At 37.6% G+C, this 23078-nt stretch overlaps 1 protein-coding gene and 1 pseudogene across 1 annotated transcript in view; one reads left to right on the top strand and one right to left on the bottom strand.

Moving 5' to 3' along the window:
• LOC113061323 (latent-transforming growth factor beta-binding protein 4-like) overlaps positions 1 to 23078 on the top strand; it is a 71367-nt gene that overhangs the window by 5731 nt on the left and 42558 nt on the right. Inside the window, exons 3-5 of the mRNA XM_026230342.1 lie at positions 908 to 1199; positions 6433 to 6635; positions 17432 to 17647. Of these exons, the coding sequence (XP_026086127.1) occupies positions 908 to 1199; positions 6433 to 6635; positions 17432 to 17647 (711 nt within the window). The remainder of the gene's footprint in view (positions 1 to 907; positions 1200 to 6432; positions 6636 to 17431; positions 17648 to 23078) is intronic.
• LOC113061911 (uncharacterized) lies at positions 1477 to 1628 on the bottom strand (annotated as a pseudogene).

The raw sequence follows: 23078 nt of genomic DNA, 5'->3' as shown, positions 1-23078 counted from the left end.
GGCTGAAACTGAACGAGAGCAGCAGCAGCAACGACTCGCTCCGAGCAGGGCTCGAACCCGGGTCTCCGATGGGAGGCGGACACAGAGATATTTGAAGCAGTTTTACTCACTGCCTGCGGTTCCAACACACGATCGTGACCCTTTTTCGTTGGCATTGCATCATCCTTAAGAAATAAACGATGCACAAATCCGGCGTCAAACTGGGTCTTGTTTGTAAAACAAGCATCTTCAAAATGCAGGGAACAAACACAAACACTTGCACAACTCCGTTGATGCTCTGTAAAAATAAACTCCATCCACTGGTCCCTTAATGCTGTTTCTCTTTTGGTAATCTGTGCAGGGTTGTCTTGCCCTGGAAACCAAAAACACACTTCTTTTGTGACATTTGGTGACGCTCTCGCTCTGATCAGTGAATGTTGTGCTCTCAGTGCTCTGCTATACGGGAGCGCGCTCTTCCGGCAGAAGTGCCTCAGGACCCATATAAGGAAATTCCGCTTCATCTAACGTCACACAGAGCCATACTCGAAAAAAACTTTCCGAAACTTGTGACAAACCGGAAGGAGTATTTTTGGAACAGAAATACTCCTTCAAACGTAAAACTTAATTTTTGAAACTTTGTCCATGTTTAGCATGGGAATCCAACTCTTTAACAGTGTAAAAAACTCAGTATGCATGAAATAGCATTTCACCCCCCTTTAATCCAGTACCTCAGCTTTCTTTTCTCTTCCTAATCCGTATATAGCTAGATTTACCAACTAATATCTAACCCTTTTAAAGGGCCAGCAAAACTTAAAATAGGGCCAATTTTTCGACTAGAAATTTAGAAAAATCACACTCTGGGTTTTAATCTGGAAAATAGTCTAGTTGTGGAAAAGCATTAACAGTTTCTCTGTTGTTCTCACAATAGCAAGATGTCATCCACGATGCCATAATAAAGCAGTTTGTCGCCGGTTGAACATTTGTCAGTGTCGTTCAGGCTTCCATGGCCATCGCTGTGAACACGCTAATGTCACGCCAACCATGAGCACCTGGTTTGAAGCTCATCCTGGTCCCACGCTACCCTCAACTGCCACCACGGCAACAGTTACCATGCCGACACTCGCATCCAGCACCATCCACGGCAACTCCTCCGAATCTGCCTCCAGAGATACTAGTCCAGATGCAAAACAGACATACTCATTACGCTGGCAGCCATCCAGGTGAGTGAACTCCTGATAACTGAGACTGGTGTGCTGTAAAGCACATGCATGGCTATATTATAATAAATACTCACAGGTCACACTGGTAATGGAAAGCAGTTGGGGGTTTGGTTCCTTGCTCAAGGGCACCACAGTCGTGTTATTGAGGAATGGAAGAGAGCGCTGGTTATTCCCTCCCCACACCTGCAATCCATGCTTGTACCGAGACTTAAACACACAACTTTTGGTTACAAATCCAACTCTCTAACCATTAGGCCACAATTACCCCCAGAATCCCAAGGGAGAGCGCTAACACATTTCCCCAATTCTATTAATTATGCAGTCGAGACTCCTACTTTTGGGGAATTCTCAGGAGTCCGTACACCTGGAGAACCGAGCCATGGGTGAACCGCTGTCCTGACCATAGTGTCTCCCCGGCCAGGTCTTGTTAAAGTATTGTATCAAATTTAGAAATTCCAGTATCATGACAACATTAGTAAGGTAAGAAATACATTATTTACCTAAATAAAAATGAATAGAGCTAAACAAACAAACAAACAAAAAATCTTTGCAATGTAGCATTTTTCAAATTAATTAAAATATAGGTAGGAAGAATAATGGCAGAATTTAATTTCAGAAAGGATTTATTCATACCACTTTGTTTACATTCCATAAAAAAAAAAAAAAAAAAAAAAAAAAATTGTATGTGTGTGCTGTGAGGACGTGCCTACAGGGGGCACTCTAATACCCCTAATCCATATCTAAACTGTAAATAAATACCCATCTGTCAGTACTGTGCATGTGGCTGCATGGGACTTTCAATCATGACAATGTCCAAATGGGCTGTATGCAAAAGAGCAGTTTGGGAACAACATAAGTGACTATATATATATATATATATATATATATATATATATATATATATATATATATATATATATATATATATATATATATATTTGGTGAACAATCCCTTTAACATGCTCAAATCAAAAAAGAAAAAAAAAAGAAAGGTTGTGTTCACCGTAGCCATGTGAGCAGAATAAACACAGACATCTCTGATCACTATCGAGTCTTGCTCTAATGGGAGCCTCTCGGCTCTGTAAACATCACTCACATCTCATTCAGAATATATCACTTAGATGTCTACTCGCATTAAAAAAACAATTGTGTGTGTGTGTTATAAGGACGTGCCTACAGGAGGCACTCTAATACCCAAAATCCATATCTATACTGTAAATAAGTACCCATCTGTCTGTACTGTGCATATGGCTGCACGGGACTTGTGTGTGTATCAGTGAAACTAACACATCCAACAATCTCATTGTTTGAAGCATACTATGTACTCAAAGCTCTTTGAAGGATTCTTCTTGTTTACTGAACGGTTATAATTCCATTCAAATGTTAAACAACTGTAACATCATTATACACTGATTTTATGTATTTATTTTATTTTTTTTCCTTATAGGGAGACCTTAAGTAACCCTTATCTTCTCACAGCTCATTCTCCACCCTGAAATAAAACATAATGCTATCTCTGATCTCACCTAATGTTTTGCCAAGGTGGATAATGTGGAGTACAAGACATACCGCTCACCCTTAAACCGACATATTTATTGTGATTGGCTGCCCCGCAGGCATAGATGCTTATATTATATTGTATTCAGATGACAGAAGATGCAAAAGAACAAAAGGCTCTGTATAAAAGTGTAATGACTGGAGAGCCACATCTAATCTGATCTCAGATTGATGGTGTAATAAACAGCATAATTTTGTCCCATGGACGTTTTGATCAGAGCTTTGATATTCAAGCTGTCTGGAAATGAGATAGAAATTAAGATAGAACGTGTATTTGCAGTCATGTAGTTTACTGCAACTCAAAGGGGTCAGTGGAGATACACAAAACATAACAGGTTAGTTTATCAGGTAATCTACAAATTTTAAGATTTTAAGTTTATTAAGCATTTCATGTTTATTTTCTATAGTTTAATAAATTTTATTTTTGCAAAGCGGTTGTGTGGTGTCTCACTTATTTTGTTGCGTTCCTTGCCAAATAAACTACAACTAATCAGAAATATCTTTATCAACGTTGTCATGACATGATTTCTAACTTTGTTACAATACCTTAAAAAAATATAAATATATGATATTTTTTTTATAACACAGGGAAAAATGTTAACATAAAATTACAAAAATACAACAATTAATGTAAGTTAATTTTAATTTTGACCATAGTCAATGTATGTTTTTAGGAAATACTTATTTGGAATTCCTATATAACAATAATTAGTCACATATAATAATAATACTAATAATAATAATAATAATAATGCTTTGGCTGTTGGTGATATTATTATTATTATTATTATTATTATTATTATTATTGTTGTTGTTGTTGTTTTTGTTGTTGTTGTCTAAGATGGAAATATATTTCTACTGTAATACAACCACTATGTAAATTATGAAAATTTAGTAGAAATTATTTCACAGTAGTACAATTACAATATTTCTGTCTTAATTTGTTCATTTGCAAAAGTTAAACCCACAAACTTTTATAATGGCAGAAAACTGCATGAAGAGCTTTACATTTCTGTGACAACAACTTTTCCAATGCTTTACTGTAAACTAAGTTGACCTGAGATGCTGAAAACATCACGGGTTGCTCATGTGCAAATCAACACAGTGTCATGCTTCACTATAAAGCATGCAGTGCAATGGACTAGTTATTTAATGAAAATGCACACTGTGGTGTTTGTTAACCCGGTGTCAAAGAGAAGAGAGAGAGAGAGAGAGAGAGAGAGAGAGAGAGAGAGAGAGCAGGAAAGCACAGCTGGTGTTGGTCTATCAATACTGCAGAAAATGAGTACTGAAACTGTTTCAAATATTCAGAATTGATATGGTTTAACATCTGCTTTACTCCAAAACCAATACAATTTGGGATTTGTTAGGGAAATATACTGCCTTTTTGAGATCAATCAGACACATTTTGCAGTAATCTCAGACTGGTGACCAAGTCATCTGTTTAATCTAAGCATGGGAAGGAAGTTCCTGCCCTGTGGAAATACTTCTCTGACAATAGACTATTGAAAGACTGCATTTATGAGTCAGTTTCAATGATCTACCTGAAGGGTCAATGCTTTATATTCATTCTATGCTGACAGCCTGCATTTTCCCATTCTTTCAACAGTTTTTATATCACATTCAATGTGTGAACTAGATTTGTCAGACAAGTCCACTGTTTTTGAAAGTCCCGAGTCTTACAACTAAACCCAGAGAGTGTAATCACTAAAACAAACAAGTTCTGCTTTTATTTCCATGGCTTTTCAAGTCAGATATAAATGCTTACATTTTTTCTGCTATTAAAATTATGTGTTCGGCATATATATTTTAGAAAGGCTCCATAAATGGTAGTAGATCATTAAAGAGGCCCAAGCTTATTAGCTGTTTAGGGGATTTTACAAAACCTAAAATAATGGAAATATTAATTTACCACAAAAATTGGAATTTGACATGTCACTTTTGTTGAAAATCGAAAAATAACATTATACTTGGAACAATTTATATAATTTCATGAATCAGAGACATGGTCTGTATTTGAAAAATAGAGTATAAAATGAATTATCTTTATGGCTCGGCTCGGCTCGCTCGAGCTCAGTGCAAATCTAGGAGTCCCCCAAGGCTCTGAATTAGGATCTATCCAGTTGCCTTATGTCATGATTCTTTGTGAATGGGGCCTCACACAAATTGTCTCCTGTGGCGCCGAGGGTGTTTATGCAGAGTGAGTGTGTGTATGACATGCAGAGTTGGGAAGGTTGCATGTAAAATGGGAATGTCCATACACACGTTTTATAGGCTGTTTGCTGTGAATCCAAGCTCACATCAGTTTGTTTTCACTATATATTATCTCTGTTTGGGAAAACGAACCCATGCTATGATCAAGTGGATTAATTTGACTTTTTATGTCCAAGCTGTGGATTTGTATAAGGGTTGCCACATTGCATTAAAGCTGCAGTAGGTAACTTTTGTAAAAATTAATTTTTTACACATTTGTTAAACCTGTCATTATGTCCTGACAGTAGAATATGAGACATATAATCTGTGAAAAAAATCAAGCTCCTCTGGCTCCTCCCAGTGGTCCTATTGCCATTTGCAGGAATACATGGCGGTCCGTAACTTTTTTATGTGTTCAAAATTTACAAAATGTATATAATAAGTGAGTACACCATGAATCCATTTTCCAAACCGTGTTTTTAGCTTGTCCTGAATCACTAGGGTACACCTATAATAAGTGTTTATATTCAGACTATTTTAGATTGCTTCGGGGGTACCGCGGCGGAGTAACCCAGTACCTTTGTGATTCTTCATAGACATAAACAGAGAGAAGTAGTTCCAGCTATAATGTTCTTCTGCAAGACGCAAGCAGTTCTGTTTATTAACCGCTAGAGCGTCAAAAGTTACCGAATGCAGCTTTAACTTGAGTATACAGTTGTACAGAAAACTACAATGTCCTTTTCATTATTTTTCATTATTTTAAATAACCATTAAAGACAGTTTGAATTCAAAGCATACATTTTATGTAGACTGAATGGATTTTAGTTTTATCTTTTTTGAAGAAGTTCTTATGAATGTTATTTAAAAAAAAATGTTTTCTGACATATTTTAGTCTGATTTATGATCATATGAGAAACCTCAATTTTAGAGAATCGCGTGAGTATACAATTCAAATGAAGATAGATTGCACTTATTCAAGAAAGTAGCATGGTAAAGACTAATTTATACTTCTGCGTCGGACCTATGCCTTAGACTTTACACCATATGCTATGCGGCAGTTTTCGTTTATACTTCTGCGGCGTTGTCCACGTTGACGTGCAGTACACATGCAAACTGCTAGTCTGGAGTGTCCACGGGCATGTTGCTGGTGTAACCTGCAGTACCAAGATAAAAGCCGAAGAGAGAAGCTTGGCTCGTCGGAGAAGCATTGTAGCCATGATGGTGGTCAGAGCTGTTGAGCTCCGTAAAGTTGCGTTTGACAGGTTATGACAGCCATAGCGTAGAATTGGCACACTGTTAGATTTATCAAGGGGTGGACATCAGGCTACAGCATAGGTTGGATGCAGAAGTATAAATTGGGTTTATTTCATAAGTTTTTTTTTTCTTTTCTTTTCTTCTTCTTTTTTTTAAAGGCTTCTTGTATATCTATTATGTGTTTAAGCTTTCACAGCATACATAGGATTTCATTTTGGCTGTGTTTCAGTTTTAAAGAGGCCCAGTCAGTCCTGTTGAAGAAAGCTCTTTCCAGTGGAACAGGTGGAGAGAAGATCATAAGTGTTATATTGAAATACATTGAATCAGAGCGAAGCAGACTGGAGTCTTCATCCTCTACTGGAGCAACAAAGATCTCCAGCAACAAAACCTTCCACACTCAACGTGGCCAGTTCACCCTTATCTACGTCGCAGGTCAGTTCAAGCCAGCTGAGCTGATTTTGAAAAATCTAATGTTTTATTCATTCACCCCCCCCCCCACACACATATATAAGAGAACATTTCAAATGAGATCCCTCTAATACTTATATGGTTTCTCTGACAGCAATGTGATTAAATGAAGATCTAATGGATACTTTGACTTTGTCTCTTTATAAAGCAGATGAGATTTCAAAATGTGTCAGACTGTGTCTGCAATCCAAAGTCAGAGATTTCATTATAATATCAAACTCAAAGATACAACCCTGACCTGTATATTTCACATAATTTTTATAGCTTTGTAGTTGAACATAATCTCAACAATTGTCTCATTGTATGTTTCTATTCATTTTTCTTATTTGTTTATTCTTATTTTTAAATTACATGAAGCATAAATGAGTTGCAATGCAAACAATGCAATTTTCATCTGGTTGACTGAACAAACATATTTTAGCTTTTTGAAGCTTAACGAAACTGTAAATACAGTAACTGAGAGATGTGTAGGTTTAAAGGGTAAAATAATATGTCTACCTTTAGTAATATTAGTATAAGTATTAGTATATGAAAATAGTTCCCATTGTACATTTTAAGGCTATGGCAATCAGCCAAGGGTCCGAGGCCCACTAAGGTGCCTCAGCATACTTACAAGGGGCCTTCAAGAAGAGTTACCATTATGTTAAAGATACATAACCAATAAAAATCATGTTATTTATTGTTTTAATTCACTGCCTCAACAATAGTTTGTTTTCTTTGAAAAACCTCTTGGTTATTTATGTCACGTCTTGGTTACGTATGTAACCCTCGTTCCCGGAAGGAGGGAACAGAGACGTTACGAATGGGATCTCGCCGAGAGCCCAATCATATTCGAGTGGTACAAAACGAGCCAATGGTACAAAGTACCACAAAGTACCTTGGTCTGCAGGATTTGCATCGCGAGCTCTGCCCTGCAGAGCGGGTTTATAAGGAGCAACGCGAGCAACTCGCATTCAAGTTTTCCCTGAGGAACAGCAAGTTTTCAGCGGAACAGCAATGTGACAAGGAGACGTAACGTCTCCGTTCCCTCCTTCAGAGGGACATAGAGTTACATACGTAACCAAGACGTTCCCTTTACAGAAGGCAGGTATCCACCCAGGTGGTGATACATAAGAACTCTGAGGTACCCAGCCCTCAGGGTGGAAGTTTCGACGACAGATCTGGCAAGGAGCTTACCAAGGAAAGACACATGCTGTGGACATACACACGTGAGATTGCCCAGAAAAGTGTAATGGCGCAGCAAGCGGATTGACACCGAGCAGGTCCTTACTGGCCCAAAGAGGCGAGTACCCGGGAGGACACGGGCTGTACATGGAGATTATAAAATTTTGCGAATGTGTTAGGTGTCGCCCAGCCCGCAGCTCTACAGATGTCTGTTAGCGGGGCGCCATGCACCAGCACCCAGGAGGAAGCTACACTCCTAGTTGAGTCTGATAAGCCAGGACAATAGCTTCCACTATCCAGTGGGATAACCTCTGCTTGGAGACAGCCTTTCTCATCTGCTGGCCTCCGTAACAGACAAAGAGCTGGTCTGTACGTGCTTGTCCTTCAGCAGGGCCCTGAAGCGGTGCAGAGCAAGCCATACTGCTAGCAACTCAAGGCAATTGACATTCCACCGTTGCACATGGCACCCCAGCCCGTGCCAGAGGCATCTGTTGAAACAACAACATGTCTGGACACCGGTTCTAGGGGCACGCCGGCCTGTAGAAATGAGGGGTCCAACCACGGGGTAAAGTTTCGGCAGCAGGCCGGAGTGATGGTCACTCGGAGCCTGCCCTGTCGCCTGCCCATCTTGGAACTCGGTCATGAAGCCAGTGCTGAAGCAGTCTCATATGGAGTAACCCGAGCGGTTTGACCGCCCCTGCGGATGCCATATGCCCCAGGAGCCTCTGAAACATTTTCAATGGAACCGCTCTCTTGCCCTCGAATTGTCTCAGGCAATTCAGCAGTGACTGCGCGCGCTCATTCGTAAAATGCGCGAACATAGCGACCAAGTCTATGTCCATACCGAGAAAAGAGATCCTCTGCACAGGGGAGAGCTTACTCTTTTCCCAGTTGACCTGAAGACCCAGTCAGGTGAGGTGTCTGATCACCAGATCCCTGTGCTCACACAACCACTCTCGAGAGTGAGCTAGGATCAGCCAGTCGTAGAGGTAGTTGAGGATATGGACACCTTGTTCCCTGAGAGGAGCCAGGGCTCCCTCCGCGACCTACGTAAAGACGCGGGGAGACAGGGGGGCCAACCTGAATGGGAGAACCTTGTACTGATATGCCTGCCCCTCGAAAGCAAACCGAAGAAACGGTCTGTGTCGAGTAATAATGTAGACAAAGCGTCTTTGTAAGTAAGCGTCCTTCAGGTCGATCGCTGCAAACCAATCCATCTGACGAATGCATTCGAAAATGCGCTTGGGCATTAGCATCTTGAACGGGAGTCTGAAGTAAGGGCTGTAAAAGCCGGACTTCGTGTTGACTGGAGGGACCGACTCTATCGCGCCCTTTGCCAGCAGGGTCACGACCCCGCGTGCATGACAGGGGCATCTTTGCCCACCATCATCGCGCAGACACCCCGAAACCTGGGGGGACGCCGGGCGAACTGAATCACGTAGCTGAGCCTGAGCATCCGGATGAGCCAGCGGGAAGGCCTGGGGAGCTTGGGACCACCACGCCAAGCGGAGGTGCTCTGTGGACACACTTGCATCGCAACAGAAGGCTCCACCGGGGGAATACCAGCATACCCCTTGGCCGCCCCACCATCAAGGGCAGTGAAGGCGGAGGAAGTACCAGAACGGTTTCGGGCAGTTAAAGGTGCCTTCCATGAACTGGTTACTTCCTGGTTCACTTCCGGGAAGAAAGGAACCAGAGGGGGGTGCTGGCGATCCGCATGAGCAGCCCCAATGAACCAATCATCCAGCCTCGAGTGCTCGGGACAGGGCGGAGGATTCCACTGAGCTTCCGGGAGCTGCGGGAGGAGTATGAGGTCCGTGGGGCTTGGCCCGGCAAAGAAGCTCTCACAGTCACCCAGGATGGGTGGCGACAGAGGGATCTTCTGCACTCCCCTTGAGGAGTGAGAGACGCGATCGCAGCGATGCCATGCTCATACGCTCTCAATTGATGCATGAGTCATGCACGAGCACTGCCTCAGCGTGTTGGATGCCCAGACACTGAAGACAATGCTCATGACTGTCAACCGAGGACAGGAAACGACCACATCCAGAAGGACACTGACGAAACGGGATCTTGAAAAAGACGTGAATCGTCAGTGATTTTATCTTTTAGGAATCAAACTGCTCTTTTAGCCGAAGCGCCCAGGGGAATCACACATGCAGTGCAACCGCAACCACTTGCTCTGAAGTGTTTTTTTTTTTTTTTTTATGTACATAAAACAAAGATTATTGGAGTATATTTCAAAATAAAATACTACTTCAGTCTTAATGTTTAATTCAATGTGTTACTTGCCCTGGCTTCAAATCAGCTTGAGTATAGAATATCTTGTTTTAATAATTTGGCCTGTTTCCTGGTTTAAATGTTTGTTCCATGATAAGGTTTATCTGCCTGTAGATTTGGGCTGGTTTGCATTGAGACAGGCCTTGATACACCATTGTAGCGTATTCCTGCCATTGTTTAGCTTGGCCGAGAGGTGATGGTGCAGTAATTACTCAGGAGATGGATGTGGTGTTTTGCTAATGGAACCCCTGTGTCTCCATGACCTCAAAACATACTGAAACGGCCCTCTGTGACAGCGCATGGAAAGTGTGAGGAGACTGACCTCTTTCTCACTAACTCACAGACATAGAGAGAGAGAGAGAGAGAGAGAGAGAGAGAGAAAAGAGCGAGAGAGAGAGAGAGAGAGAGAGAGAGAGAGACGTCAAATGCTGCTTATCTCTAGAGTTATGTTCTTTAAACCATTGAATATGCTGTAGCTGATAAGTGAAGCTCTAGGGAGTTGAAACTTTGAGTGGCATGTTACAGCAATTCCTCAGTCTGGTCCAGCACATTTCTGTTTCAGGTTATTCATAGAATTCACTTAATAGCAATCATATTTTATTATGAAGCAGGATTATTATTGTTAAATAACACTAAAATAAATACTATTTAAAAAAAATTATTAAATAAAATAAGCATTACCTGAAATAAAATAATACATAAAAAATGTATAACTTTCAAATTTAAATTAAAACAGAAAATATACAAATGTACAATGTAATTCAAAATATATAAAAACATATATAATAGCACATTCATGAAAAAAATACAATTAATTAAAAACATAAAAATAAGCCATAAAATATTCATTATTTAAATAATATAAAACTGAAATAAGATTTTAAAAATAACTTTAAACATATTATATTTCAGCTAGCTGTTAATGCAAGGTATTTTTTTAAAGACCTATTTATATAAAAATGAATAAAAATGTCAAAACACAACAAAATTACTAAAACTCTAACTTAAATTAAAAGCAAAACATAAAAACTAAAACCATAAAACTAAACCAATAAAACATGTTAGTTACTTAATGTTAGTTAAAATGAATATTAATTGAAATAAGTTACAATATAAATTGTAAGCTTATTTTAAGGAAACATTTCACAGTTTAAGTACAAAATAGTTTAATTTAAGTAGTTTAAATACTAAAAATAACTTAAATATTGTTTAATTATATTTTATAATACTAAAATACTGTTTATATTTAAACACTAATACTAAAAAAGACCAATGCAACCAAAATTACAATGAAAAGATAATAAAATCTAAAATATTCTCAAAATCAATGATACTAAAATAAAACTGATGTTAATAGGTTTTAGCTGAAGAATATCTGAGCTGAGGTTATTTGGGGTATTACTGAGCTAGTCTATACAGTTTTGCCCTAGCTGAGTGTGGTTTTATGCAATGAAGTGTGCTCTGCAGCCCACAAATATTCCCAAAAATCCTTTCCTAACACCAGACCGGCCTTTATCCAGAGCCAGCATGTAAACAACCCTGGACTGTCCACACAACCTCAGGGCTTCCCTCTTCTCTCTCCTTAACTTCAAACGCTATAATACACCTTCGCCAGCCACATAACGTCAATGCTTATTACCAGGCGAAGTGGAAAGTGCTCGAATTAAGCATGTCATCTCACGTGGAAAAGAAAAGAGCCGCTGCCAAATGCCAATTTTCCATGTTGAGAGAGTTTGTAATGTTGAGAGGCATAACAGAAGATCAGCATTCCAGTGCACGAGGAAACCACTTCTTCAATAATGACCTATTTTAGTAATGATGAGTAGGGCTATAATGGAACACTTTATAAATATTTACGCTCGTACAACTAGAGCTGAAGTCTGCCGGTGTCACCAGTCAATAAGATGAGCGCAGACCGCAGTCGTATAGCTGAAGTTGAAGGCGTCAGATCTGTTACACAATATTTTGACCCTTAAGCTCTTCGTCAGGATTTTATTGTCCAGTTTGTGTTGCCAAATATGAATGCTTGTGTGAGATATTGTTGATAGTGGATTTTGGTGAGCTTTTGATTAATGCTGTTTTCCCCAGTGTCTGTGCACACATGTGACCTGATCTTCTGGAGTTTTAGAGATATTTTAGATTCAAATAGGATCTAATTTGGCTTTGTTTCAGACGATATTGCTCATGATGTGCCAATGAATCACAGAAATCCAGAAAAACCAGAGTTGTGTTACATGAATATGGCATCTCAGTGTCCCACTGCTATTTTAAAAAAAGCATTACAGGCTAGAGCTGAAGATCTTTGCCCAAACTTGATGGGACCTGACGGGTTCTGTCGGGTTCAGGCTTAATTTATATAATTTTACACTTGCTTGGGTCGGTCTCGGGCTTGCACTCCAGTTTGCGAGGGGAATGAGCGGTCATGTGATGCGTTTCGATTAGCTTAAGAAAGATGCGAAAATGCATGCTAAGTAGGTTAAACGGAGGCTTGCCTCATGCGATTACGTTGTGGTTGCACCAGCAACTAAAGCAAAGTCTGAGGTGTGGAAAAGTTTTGATCATGTTTATAATGAGAATAATGAGCCAGTGGGTTATATTGCTGGACACCATCAGTGAGCGCAGGAACGAGCTGAAGCCATCTACAGTGGAACATGTTAAACATGTAGGCCTAGCCTAATCTTGATGAGTAAAGGTTTTAAAAATTACAACAAAATATTAATTGAGTCTTAAATGCATAATGTATGGCTAATGTTGGCATTATTCAGCTACTAGTGGCGAAGCAAATCCAGCGGAGCCTTTATCTTAATTTCGTAATTGCCATGTTATTTAAAATGTATCTTAATTTAATTTGTTAAGAAAGACTTATTGTTTAAGGCCCCGTCCACACGGAGACGCGTTTCTGTGAATACGCACAAATTTTTTATCAGATTATTTTTCGTCCACACGAATCCGGCATTTTCGTAAGGTGAAACCGCTATTTTTTGAAACCGGGTCCCAGAGTGGATAAATTTGAAAACGCCGTCTTTGCATTTTCGCCTGGACGGCCAATCCGTATATTTTCTGAAACGATGACGTCATCAGCCCACGTCTCCCCCCTAGTCAGACACCTCTACGTCATGTAACAGCAACAAAAACATGAACAAAAACTGAACGATTGTCTTTTTATTAACTAACATTAACACTGATTAATAAATGTATTGTTCCATGTTCGTTTGTGTACCACGCGCAAGGTTTATGAGCATAGTCCAAGTCTTCTTCTCTGTTTTTAGTGTATCTCTGTGGCAGAATTACAGCACCACATACTGGTCTGGCATGTATACTACATCATTTTGCGGTTTCGTGTGGACGCGGATATTTCTTGAGACGAGGAAAAAAAAGATCGGATTGGGCTAAGCTCCATCTCCATGTGGACAGGGCCTATGTCTTAAAGTTTGTATTGCTGCATTGGCCTATTTATAAACGAGTCTATGCCTAGGCATAGGAGTGCTGAGATGTAACGATGTTACAGAGGACTTATTTTATTTCTTTGTTTCAACTTCCAAGTGGCCTATAGCCTACGTTATTCATCAATAAATTGTTAAAACATGTATAAATGATTCATTCTTGACAAAAGGCAAAAGAGCTTTGTGCGTGCGCACATTTGAATAATTTTGTGCTGTAAACGGGTTTGGGCTTTTATAAATCTGTCAATCAAAATGTACTGTACGTGTCGACTCAGGCCGATATCTGTCTGGCTCGGGTCCTGTTGGGCCTAACTTTTAAGGCCCGATTACAGCTCTATTACAGAAAGACATCTCATGTTTTTGTTCATTTTGAGAATCTACATAAAGTCAGCATAGCATGAAGGCATAGATCGCCTTCTTAAAGATAGAAATTAACTCACATTAAAATTTAAAAATGAAAGACTAAAAACTAACATTTAAAAAAGAGCTTCTACAAAGAAAGAGTTTTTAGTTGTCTTTGCTTATTGTAACATGATTGCAATTATTGAAATGTAAATAAACAAACAAACGAAAATAAATTTTATTGATATTTACCTTTGTATTATTTTTTAATGATTAAATACATTAGTTTGTTTGCTTTGTTTTGTTTTATGTACTTTTTTTAAAGATGAGTTTCATCATGAGTATGATTTTGTGCATGTATATTTCTGAGAGTGCCACATAATGACATAATTTACAACAATAGGCTTACAAGAACAATTTCATTCCCAAACAACGTGAGAAACATGACCAGTTGCCATAGTAAAGCATGCTTGACTCTCTCGTTAATATGTAAAACACTGAAATCATGACAGATCTGAACTGCTCCTCCCAAATGATTAATAGAGTCATTTTAATGTAGATCAGGAAGAAAAAGTTGAATATGTTGGGGGGAGAAATCTGTTCAGCCAGCAAACAGTGTCTACGCTTGACGCTCCTACTCTCAAAACAGGATCATTTGTTCCACATTCTGAAAGTGTGTCGATTCATTGTGAATTATAATCAATTTCACATTTAACCCAATGTTTGCTCTTCCTGGAGTTAAAACTGCATTGCTCTGTTGCTCTCTCATACTGGTAGAGCGTTGCGTTAGAAAGCAAGCTAGCGTAAGGTTGGGGGTTCGATTCCCAGGGAACACTTGATAGGTAAAAATTGATAGCCTGAATGCACTGTAAGTCGCAAATAGGGCACAAAAATATATTTTATAATATATTTTTAGACAACTTTAAGATATATTGTACAAATATAAATATATTTTTACAAGCATTTAAAAATATATATTGCCCTCCATATTTTAATCCAAGAAAATACATTCACATAGGTGGTTTGAAGTAAAAGTTGTGTGCATATAAACATTTAACCTGAGTGAAAACAGGATATTTGAATACTAAAAAAATAAAAAAAACTGCGTCATGATTATATAATCAAAGCATAATTTGCCATGTCCAACATAATTATAACTCCAATTTATGTGGAAACGTAGATGTTTCTCTTAACATTTCTTATACTGACATATAATATAAAGATATATACTGCATTGGTACTGCAGATTATTTAATCTTTGGAGAATATGATGAGAAATATTTTATGTCTGGGACATTTTGTTGCAGAATTGGAGTTTTGGCAAATCAAGCAAAGTCTGAGAGATTACTGGACTTTTCTCTGTAGAAAGCAAATTAAGAAGCATTATACTTTAGTGAAATTCAATTAGCTCTCTCATTGCTGTTTAGGAAAAACATATTAGATTTTATTCTCTGCAGGTTTATTTAACAGAAGTATGGTTCAAACACTATATTTGGGTAAACCATTTAATCTGTGAAGAATGTAGCACAGTCTTTCATAACAACTAATCCTTTTAAATGCTCTGAACAGTGTGCTCTGTTGTTGACTTTGATCCAGGTAGTTATTTAGTCAAAAACCTGTTTTTAGATTAGCTTTATTCTCTTCCAAAAATAAAAATGACCATCATTTGTTCAACCTCATGTCACTCCAAACCTGAATGACTTGCTTTTTTCAATGGAACACAAAAGGAATTCCAACAATTTTGAAATCCATGGAGTTTTGCAGGAATATCCTGGCTGCTCTTTTCCATAAAGCTCTAAAATGACAACAAAGCACCGCTCAAAATGTGAAACGCATGTATTAAATCCAATGCACACAGACTGAAGTAGTTTAAGTCTTTGGTTCTTTTAATTGTGATGATTTTGGCTCACTGCTGTTTGATCTAAAGCAGCGGTTCTTTTAGACCTTTTTGGCCCCAAGATTCTCCACAATATTAATCAAAGGCACCATGACTTCTCCATTTGTCCGTGAATTACTGAATAAGAATTAAGGAGAAAGAACTTTACAGTAAAGATTAATTCATTAATTACATTAGTTAATGATAAACAATACAAAATAGCATTTTTTATTATCAGTAATGTAACATTTACTAATACATTATTAAAATCAAAAATTAATGTACTGTGAAGAAACATAAACAAACAATTGTATTTTTATTAGCTGATGCAAAAACATTTTTGGTTCCACAAAGAACATTTTAGTGAACAATTCTTAAAATAACCATTCTTAATGTGAATACTCTTTTAACCATCGAAAGAACCCTTTTCCACCATTAAGAACCTTTTGTCCAAAGGAACGGTTCCACTGATGTTAAAGGTTCTAAATTGAACCATTAATGCCAATAAAGAACTTTTATTTTGAAGAGTGCTGAAGTATCTTTAACATCCATGGAACCTTTCCATTCCATTAATTTATAGTGGAAAAAGTTTCTTTAGATTATTAAAATATTCTTTAAACTAAGAACTGTTCACTGAAACGTTCTTTGAAAAACCCAAAATGGATCTTCTCACCAAAAAAAAAAAAAAAAGGAAAAAAGAAAAAGAAAAAAATAAATCTTTAAAACCTGTATATTTAAGTGTAGTTTCAGTAGAGGGCAAAATGTTAGTCTGTTCTTCAAGCATAGCTATCGCATGACTTCAGTAGTCGTGAAGAAGTTATTTATGATATTTTATGGGGTTTTATTGTCATTTTGTCTGCATTTAGTTTCTGGAACAGAGCAGCACGAGCATTCTTCCGAATTTCTCCTTTTGTGTTCCACAGCAGAACAAGATTCACAAGGTAACTAAATGATTCATTGGTGCAGAACTATTCTTTAATGTTCAGCACATGCAGCAGGGGAACAGCAAAAGTTTGTCACAGTGACAGAAAAATACACCCCTCCCTTCATCTACAACAACAAGCCCCCGCTACAAACACACACACACACACACACACACACACACATTATACGGCGCTGACCTCACCCCCATGTGCAATGCCAGAGACGCAAAGTCTCTCTCTCTCTCTCTCCCCAATATTTTTTCTCTGTTTCGCCGCCCTCTCTGCTCTCTCCTCCTCATATGACAGAGAAAGTTCTCTCCTCATGTAGCAAGTGCGTTGGGAAGCCTGTCAGTGTTTGTGATCGCAGGGCTGACGGAGAGCGAGAGGGGCATCAGCGGGTGATGGATCCAGTCTCAATCTCGGCCAGAGTTTGCTTGCACCAGCTCCTTCAGACACTGGGACGGCTCTTGTTTCCTCAACAAACAGATTTCTGAACACACGCCACACGCACACACACATTACTTGATATCTGTACCAGAACAGGAATTGAGCTTTATCCGTGCACTAGTTGATCCTTTCCAGGGATATTGCAGGAACGTTCCAAGAAAGAGACGTTTCCGTCTTCCTCCTGGGTTTGCGTGCGTGTGTGTGTGATGTGTGTGTGACCGGGGCTCACCATGCGTCCTCACTGTCTGACTCTGCTGCTCTGCTTTGGCTTTGCCCTCTGTCTAGCCGTGGCTCAGCTCTCATCCGACCAGCAGCAGCGCTCCACCATCATCCGAGGGGGTTCGGAGCGGATCAAAGTGCTCTTCACCCCCACCATCTGCAAGCTGCGCTGCACGCAGGGACACTGCACCAACTACTGCGAGCGCGGAAATGTCACCACTATCTACAACAGTGAGGACAGACAGACAGGACAGACGCTGCCTGGATCCGGCTTCAGAGTGTGTGAGTAAATGCACTTTATTGAAGGAGCACCGCTGACATCCTGCAAAATAACACTGTTTAACAATTGTCAAATTGTTAGCTTAGTGGTCTGATTAGAATTTAGTGTGCAAGGTTTCAAATCCTGATCTCCTTTACAGTTTCCTTAACATTATTTCGTTTTTAAAATAAATACCTATATAAAAAAGAGATGTCAAGATCTTCTTAAATTTGTAACTTCATATATAGTTTACAACATTTATATATATATATATATAACTGATCTAGTAGGTTGGGTTTCAAACATAATAATAATAATAATAATAATAATAATAATAATAATAATAATAATGATGAAACTAATTCATTTTATTTAGTGATTTATTTATTAAACATATTTTAGAAAAGTATGTAATAGGTTGGGATTTCTCTTCCATGATTACTTGATGATGATGATGATGATGATGATAAAAACTTGTAAACTTTTATTTATTTATTTATTTAAAAAAAATAGTATAAAGAAGGTTGGGATTTTACTTTAATATTATAATTTTTTTTTTACAATGTCAGCCTTTGATTTTGCGTGTGGGTCGATGATGAATGTGTCACTGAAAAGGCATGTGTTTCCAGTCTGAATGATGAATGGAAGCTTCTGCAAACACACACCTGTGTACATGCACAGACCCGCAGGTGTGTCAGACTTTCATCTGAAGGTATTTACAAGCAAATGTGTTTGTGCTGAGGCGTCTGTTGTAACTGGTGCTCCTCGGGAACAACAAACATGAGGAATGAGGAATTAGGTCCTCACTGGACATCTGCATGGACAGTACAGTACAGTCTGTAATGAGAGACGGAGGGCTCGTCCTGAGCATTTGCTCTGAGATGCTTATCAAATGAGTCTTCTGTCACTGGTTATTGTTCTCAATGGTTGAGTCTGTTTATTTGTTCCATTTCTACTGTTGGTGTCTTTGGTGATGTATGTACAGTGGGCTCAAAGTCTGGCATTCAAAATCTAATTTAAACAAAACTATTTAAGATCATCCACTATTTGTATATCACTAATCAAACAAATATAAATAAATAAATAAATAAATTGTTATTAAATAAGACATTTTCGAAATTGTGGCTAATGAGAGGAAAAAAGTGATACTTGTGAGTTTTTTTGTTTTTTTTGTTTTTTTGTTTTTTTATCTGCACCATAGGATAATACATGATTTTATTATTAATATTGTTATTCTGGTTTAACTTTAAATTTGTTTATTCAGTGCAAGGGAATAAATAAATAAAAATAAGTAATTGTGACTTTTTTTTTTCCTTTTACAATTCATACTTTTTTATTTCTCACATTTTTTTTTACTTTTCTCAATAGTGAGGTATAAACTAATATGTATAATATATATATTATTATTATTTATTTTTTTCTCTGGTGGAAATAAGCCTCCATATCAACCCCAATGTATATATTAGAATTTGTATTTTAAAGTTTACAAAAGTACTATATGAAGGATTTGTGATGGTTTTAGTGATACATTGCTTTTCTGACCTATACCATAGTACTGATTATCATATTCATATACTTTAAAGTAAAAAATGCCATGATATTATCATAGCATTTTTATTGTATTTTGTCAATGTCGATCATATTGCCATGCTTTTCAGTGGTATTTTATACCACAATACGTTGTAAGAAGTGATCTAACAAATAAATAAAAAAATAATAATAATTAAACAATCAGCCTTTGCAATACTATGATCATTTGTATGTACTTTGGATTAAAAAAAAAAATACAGGCTTTGATTTTCAGTCCAGTTCTGAATTTAATGAATCCAAGCTTTTATTCCTAGTCACCGTACCGCAGTATGCTCATGTAAGGTTTGAACAGTCCTCAGACTTCAGTTTCCACTCGGGACTTGTTTCTTATTCAGTTCTTGCCTCTTGTCCAGGAGAAAACCAGCTCCAACAGTCCAGTAACATTGTGACCAGAAATCTCCATCAAGAGAAACTCATTATGAAGTTATCACACACCAAAGCTTCCTCTGATAAATGTTATACATTTGTGTTTTAGTCTGGTGAACATGTCATACATAAAAGCAGGAGATGATTTACATGTGTTCTCCACTCAAGCTGTTTGGAGATAAATAGTCATAAACACACATACATGCTGTGTTTGTGGCATCAAAAGAAATGGTGTTGGCTCCCAGTTCTGAGAAACATGCAGCTCGTCTCATTTATCAGTTCTCTAAACCTCCGCCCGTGCCATCAGAACGTCTTTTTATTTGAGCAGATGGATGCTGGAGGTTACGTCTTTTTCAGTGACTTCATTGTTAGTCTGGCATCTGGGCACAAGGTCAAGCGCTGGTTGTAACTTTACTCACTGGAGTCATTTGACAGCTGAATTATGACGAGGAGAAGTGGATCTTTCACAGTAGTGTTAGGTTGTTCCTTTGGCCTGGAAACGTTTCATCTTCGCCAAACTGATGTCATATGGTACTGATTTCAGAGCTGCAGGGTGTGACCGAAATGCTCACAAATGTGAAAAATGGTGACAGTAATTGAAAAATCCCAACCTAGGCGCATTAGAGAAACTAAGAATCTTGTTCCTTTTCACACAAATTATGATTTTAGGGCAGATTATTATTTAATAAAGATTTATTTTTGTGAGGTTTCTTGCATAATACTATATTATGAGCTCAAAAGATTTTTAACCGCTACGTTTTGATGCTTGCATCACATAAGAAGCTCCATAGGTTTGGCTTTTCTGATTAAGTAAGCTTGCTGGTTAGCGCACCCTGTACAGCATCACACTTCTGATGTGAAGTTTTCATATGCAGTTTTGCCAGAAATCTTGTGACGTGGTGTAAGTTATTTAGATTTGCATGCACCAGTGTTTCCTGCACAAACCACTAAACACTGTGAGCCAACTTATGAACCGGTTTACAAAATAAAAAGATTCACTAAACCGCCTCGAATGCAAAAGGAACACAGGAGTCTTCTGAGAGTTAGAATCAGAATTTGAATCAGACTCCCTAAATGCATCATTACTCAGTGAGTTCACGATTGACTCCACCATTGAACAATGAGTTCGTTTCTGTTGGTGTCCCATTCAAAACGAGTGGTGAATATTTATTAATTCACAATAATTACTTGCATCAGTCTACTTACATGCTGGTTGTTTACATGAACATTTATAACTAAAGATCAATTATTTTCACACACAGTTAACGTATAGTATTTTCTTGTAAACACACTCAGCCAGAATTATTGCAGGGACTGAATCAATTTGTTACACGTGTCTTTTTAATACAACTAGAAAAACTGTAGTAGTCTCTTAATAAGATTCCTTCATCACAGCACTCACAGAAACTCAATGAACTGAAGCACTCGCTATTTTTCAGTCTATGTCTCTGGATTTTTAAATGAAGATGAGTTAACAATGTATGTATGTATGTACACAGATGGGCTGAGCATCTGTGTCCTATCTGAGTCGAACATGTGGTGCCAAATAAAAGCTTGCAGTCCTTCAGCTGCTTTAGCTGAAACCAGTGGAGAAAGCGTGAAATGTACTTCCTGCCGTAAGAGAAATCAAGCAGATATTTCTTCTTGCTATGTACATGCGTGGATCTCTAAGGGTTAATTAGCTTACCTGCAGTGGCCCTCAGGGGCCCTGAAACATCTGGACCATGGCAGAGAGCCAGAGACTGTTAGAGGCGCTCCCTACACATATCAGAGAATGTGTAAGTGTGTGTTATCGTACATTTACTGTACATACTGTATGTGCGGATGATCATAAAAAAGATTCGGTTCGTCCTGGTATTTTTCTTCCATGCAATCATGTTCATGGATTACAGAGAGATTTGTAATGTTGTACAGTAAACTTCTGATACATTCTGATACATTGGCTTTATATACTTCTTGTCATGACTTTTGCAGCACCACAAAGGCACATAAACACTAAGGCTTTCAAAAAAGGGGGTACGGCAGGGGGTTGCTGTGGGATCAGTGCAACATTAATGGTAACATTTTCATACTGACATTAGAGGGGTCATATATGTTGCTAAAAAAAAACAACAACATTATTTTGTGTATCAGGTGTAATAAAATGTGTTTTAATATTCAAAAAACACATTAATTTCCACATAATGTACATTATTGTGTCTACTCTATGCCCCGCATTTCTGAAATGCGTAGATTTTTACAAGACTCATCGGTCTGAAAAGCAAGGTGTGCTGTGATTGGCCAGCCATCCGGTGCATTGTGATTGCCCAAATGTTTCAAGAGAATTATTTTTATTTGTATTTATTTTTTATAATAATGAATATAATAATACATTAATTAATTTTATCATAAATACATTCATTAATAATAATAATAATAATAATAATAATAATTATTATTATTATTATTATTATTATTATTATTATTATTATTATTATTATAGCAATAATAAGCTAATTTTCCAAAATAAAAGGCTACTGTTTTTAAAGTAAAATAAAATTTTGGGGAGAAAATTAATACTCCTTTAGCAAAGACATTCAGTTGATCAAATAAATATCTTTATAATGTTACAAAAGCTGTCTATTTCAAATAGATGCTTTAATTTTGAGCTTAATATATATGACATAATATAAACTTGAAAAATTACAAATGAGAGACATATTTAGTTGTTCACATTCAGTAATTCATATGCATTTAAATTATATATATATATCTCTTTTTTTTTTATAGTACAAATAACAACACCAGCAGTTGAAAGTAAATATTATTAAGATAATGATAAAAATGCAATATTTTGTGATCATTTGCATAATGTTGCATCTTTATATGATGTAAATAAAAAAAAGCCTGCAATTCTGTTGTTGTAGAAAACAACATGTTGTCTTTCTGACATGGGTAATATTTGTCTCACAATATGTGTCTTTATAAAATGACAAATTCTCATTGGTCAGTGATTCTCTGCATCAGACACACAATCACCATTGAAATTAAGTGATTTGCAGTTTTCTATAGTCTATCCCAAGAGCACACAGCACACAATTATACATCATGTGTCTTTAATTTACCTCAAAATAGTTCTACCTTTGCCACTTCCGTAGACATGTGCCCAAAATATCTGTGTATCTGCGTTGATACAAACCTTCTTCTAAACTCATTTGTGTATAAAAGCGTTCATATCAAATCATATCAAATTAGACCAAGTGTCTAATTTGATATTCAGTTTTAAACTCTTGAACCGGTCCAGTCGTGTCTGGCAGGATCTCTTTTCTTCATTTAAGCTGAAGGATGGCAGATACACAGCGCTTTTCTCTGAATGAATCTGTGAAGTGCGAATGAGACCTCCTTCGATCTTCTCCAATGAAAATCGCTTCTCTTTCCATTCCTCTCCTGTCAAGAGTTTTATAATAATGTTGTCGTTTCTGTCAAGCAGTGTATTCCTGGCCTTTCTTCATCTCAAAA

This window comes from Carassius auratus, chromosome 43 (genome assembly GCF_003368295.1).
Source record: "Carassius auratus strain Wakin chromosome 43, ASM336829v1, whole genome shotgun sequence".
NCBI classification, from domain to species: domain Eukaryota; kingdom Metazoa; phylum Chordata; class Actinopteri; order Cypriniformes; family Cyprinidae; genus Carassius; species Carassius auratus.
This window is presented reverse-complemented; position numbering and strand designations above follow the sequence as displayed.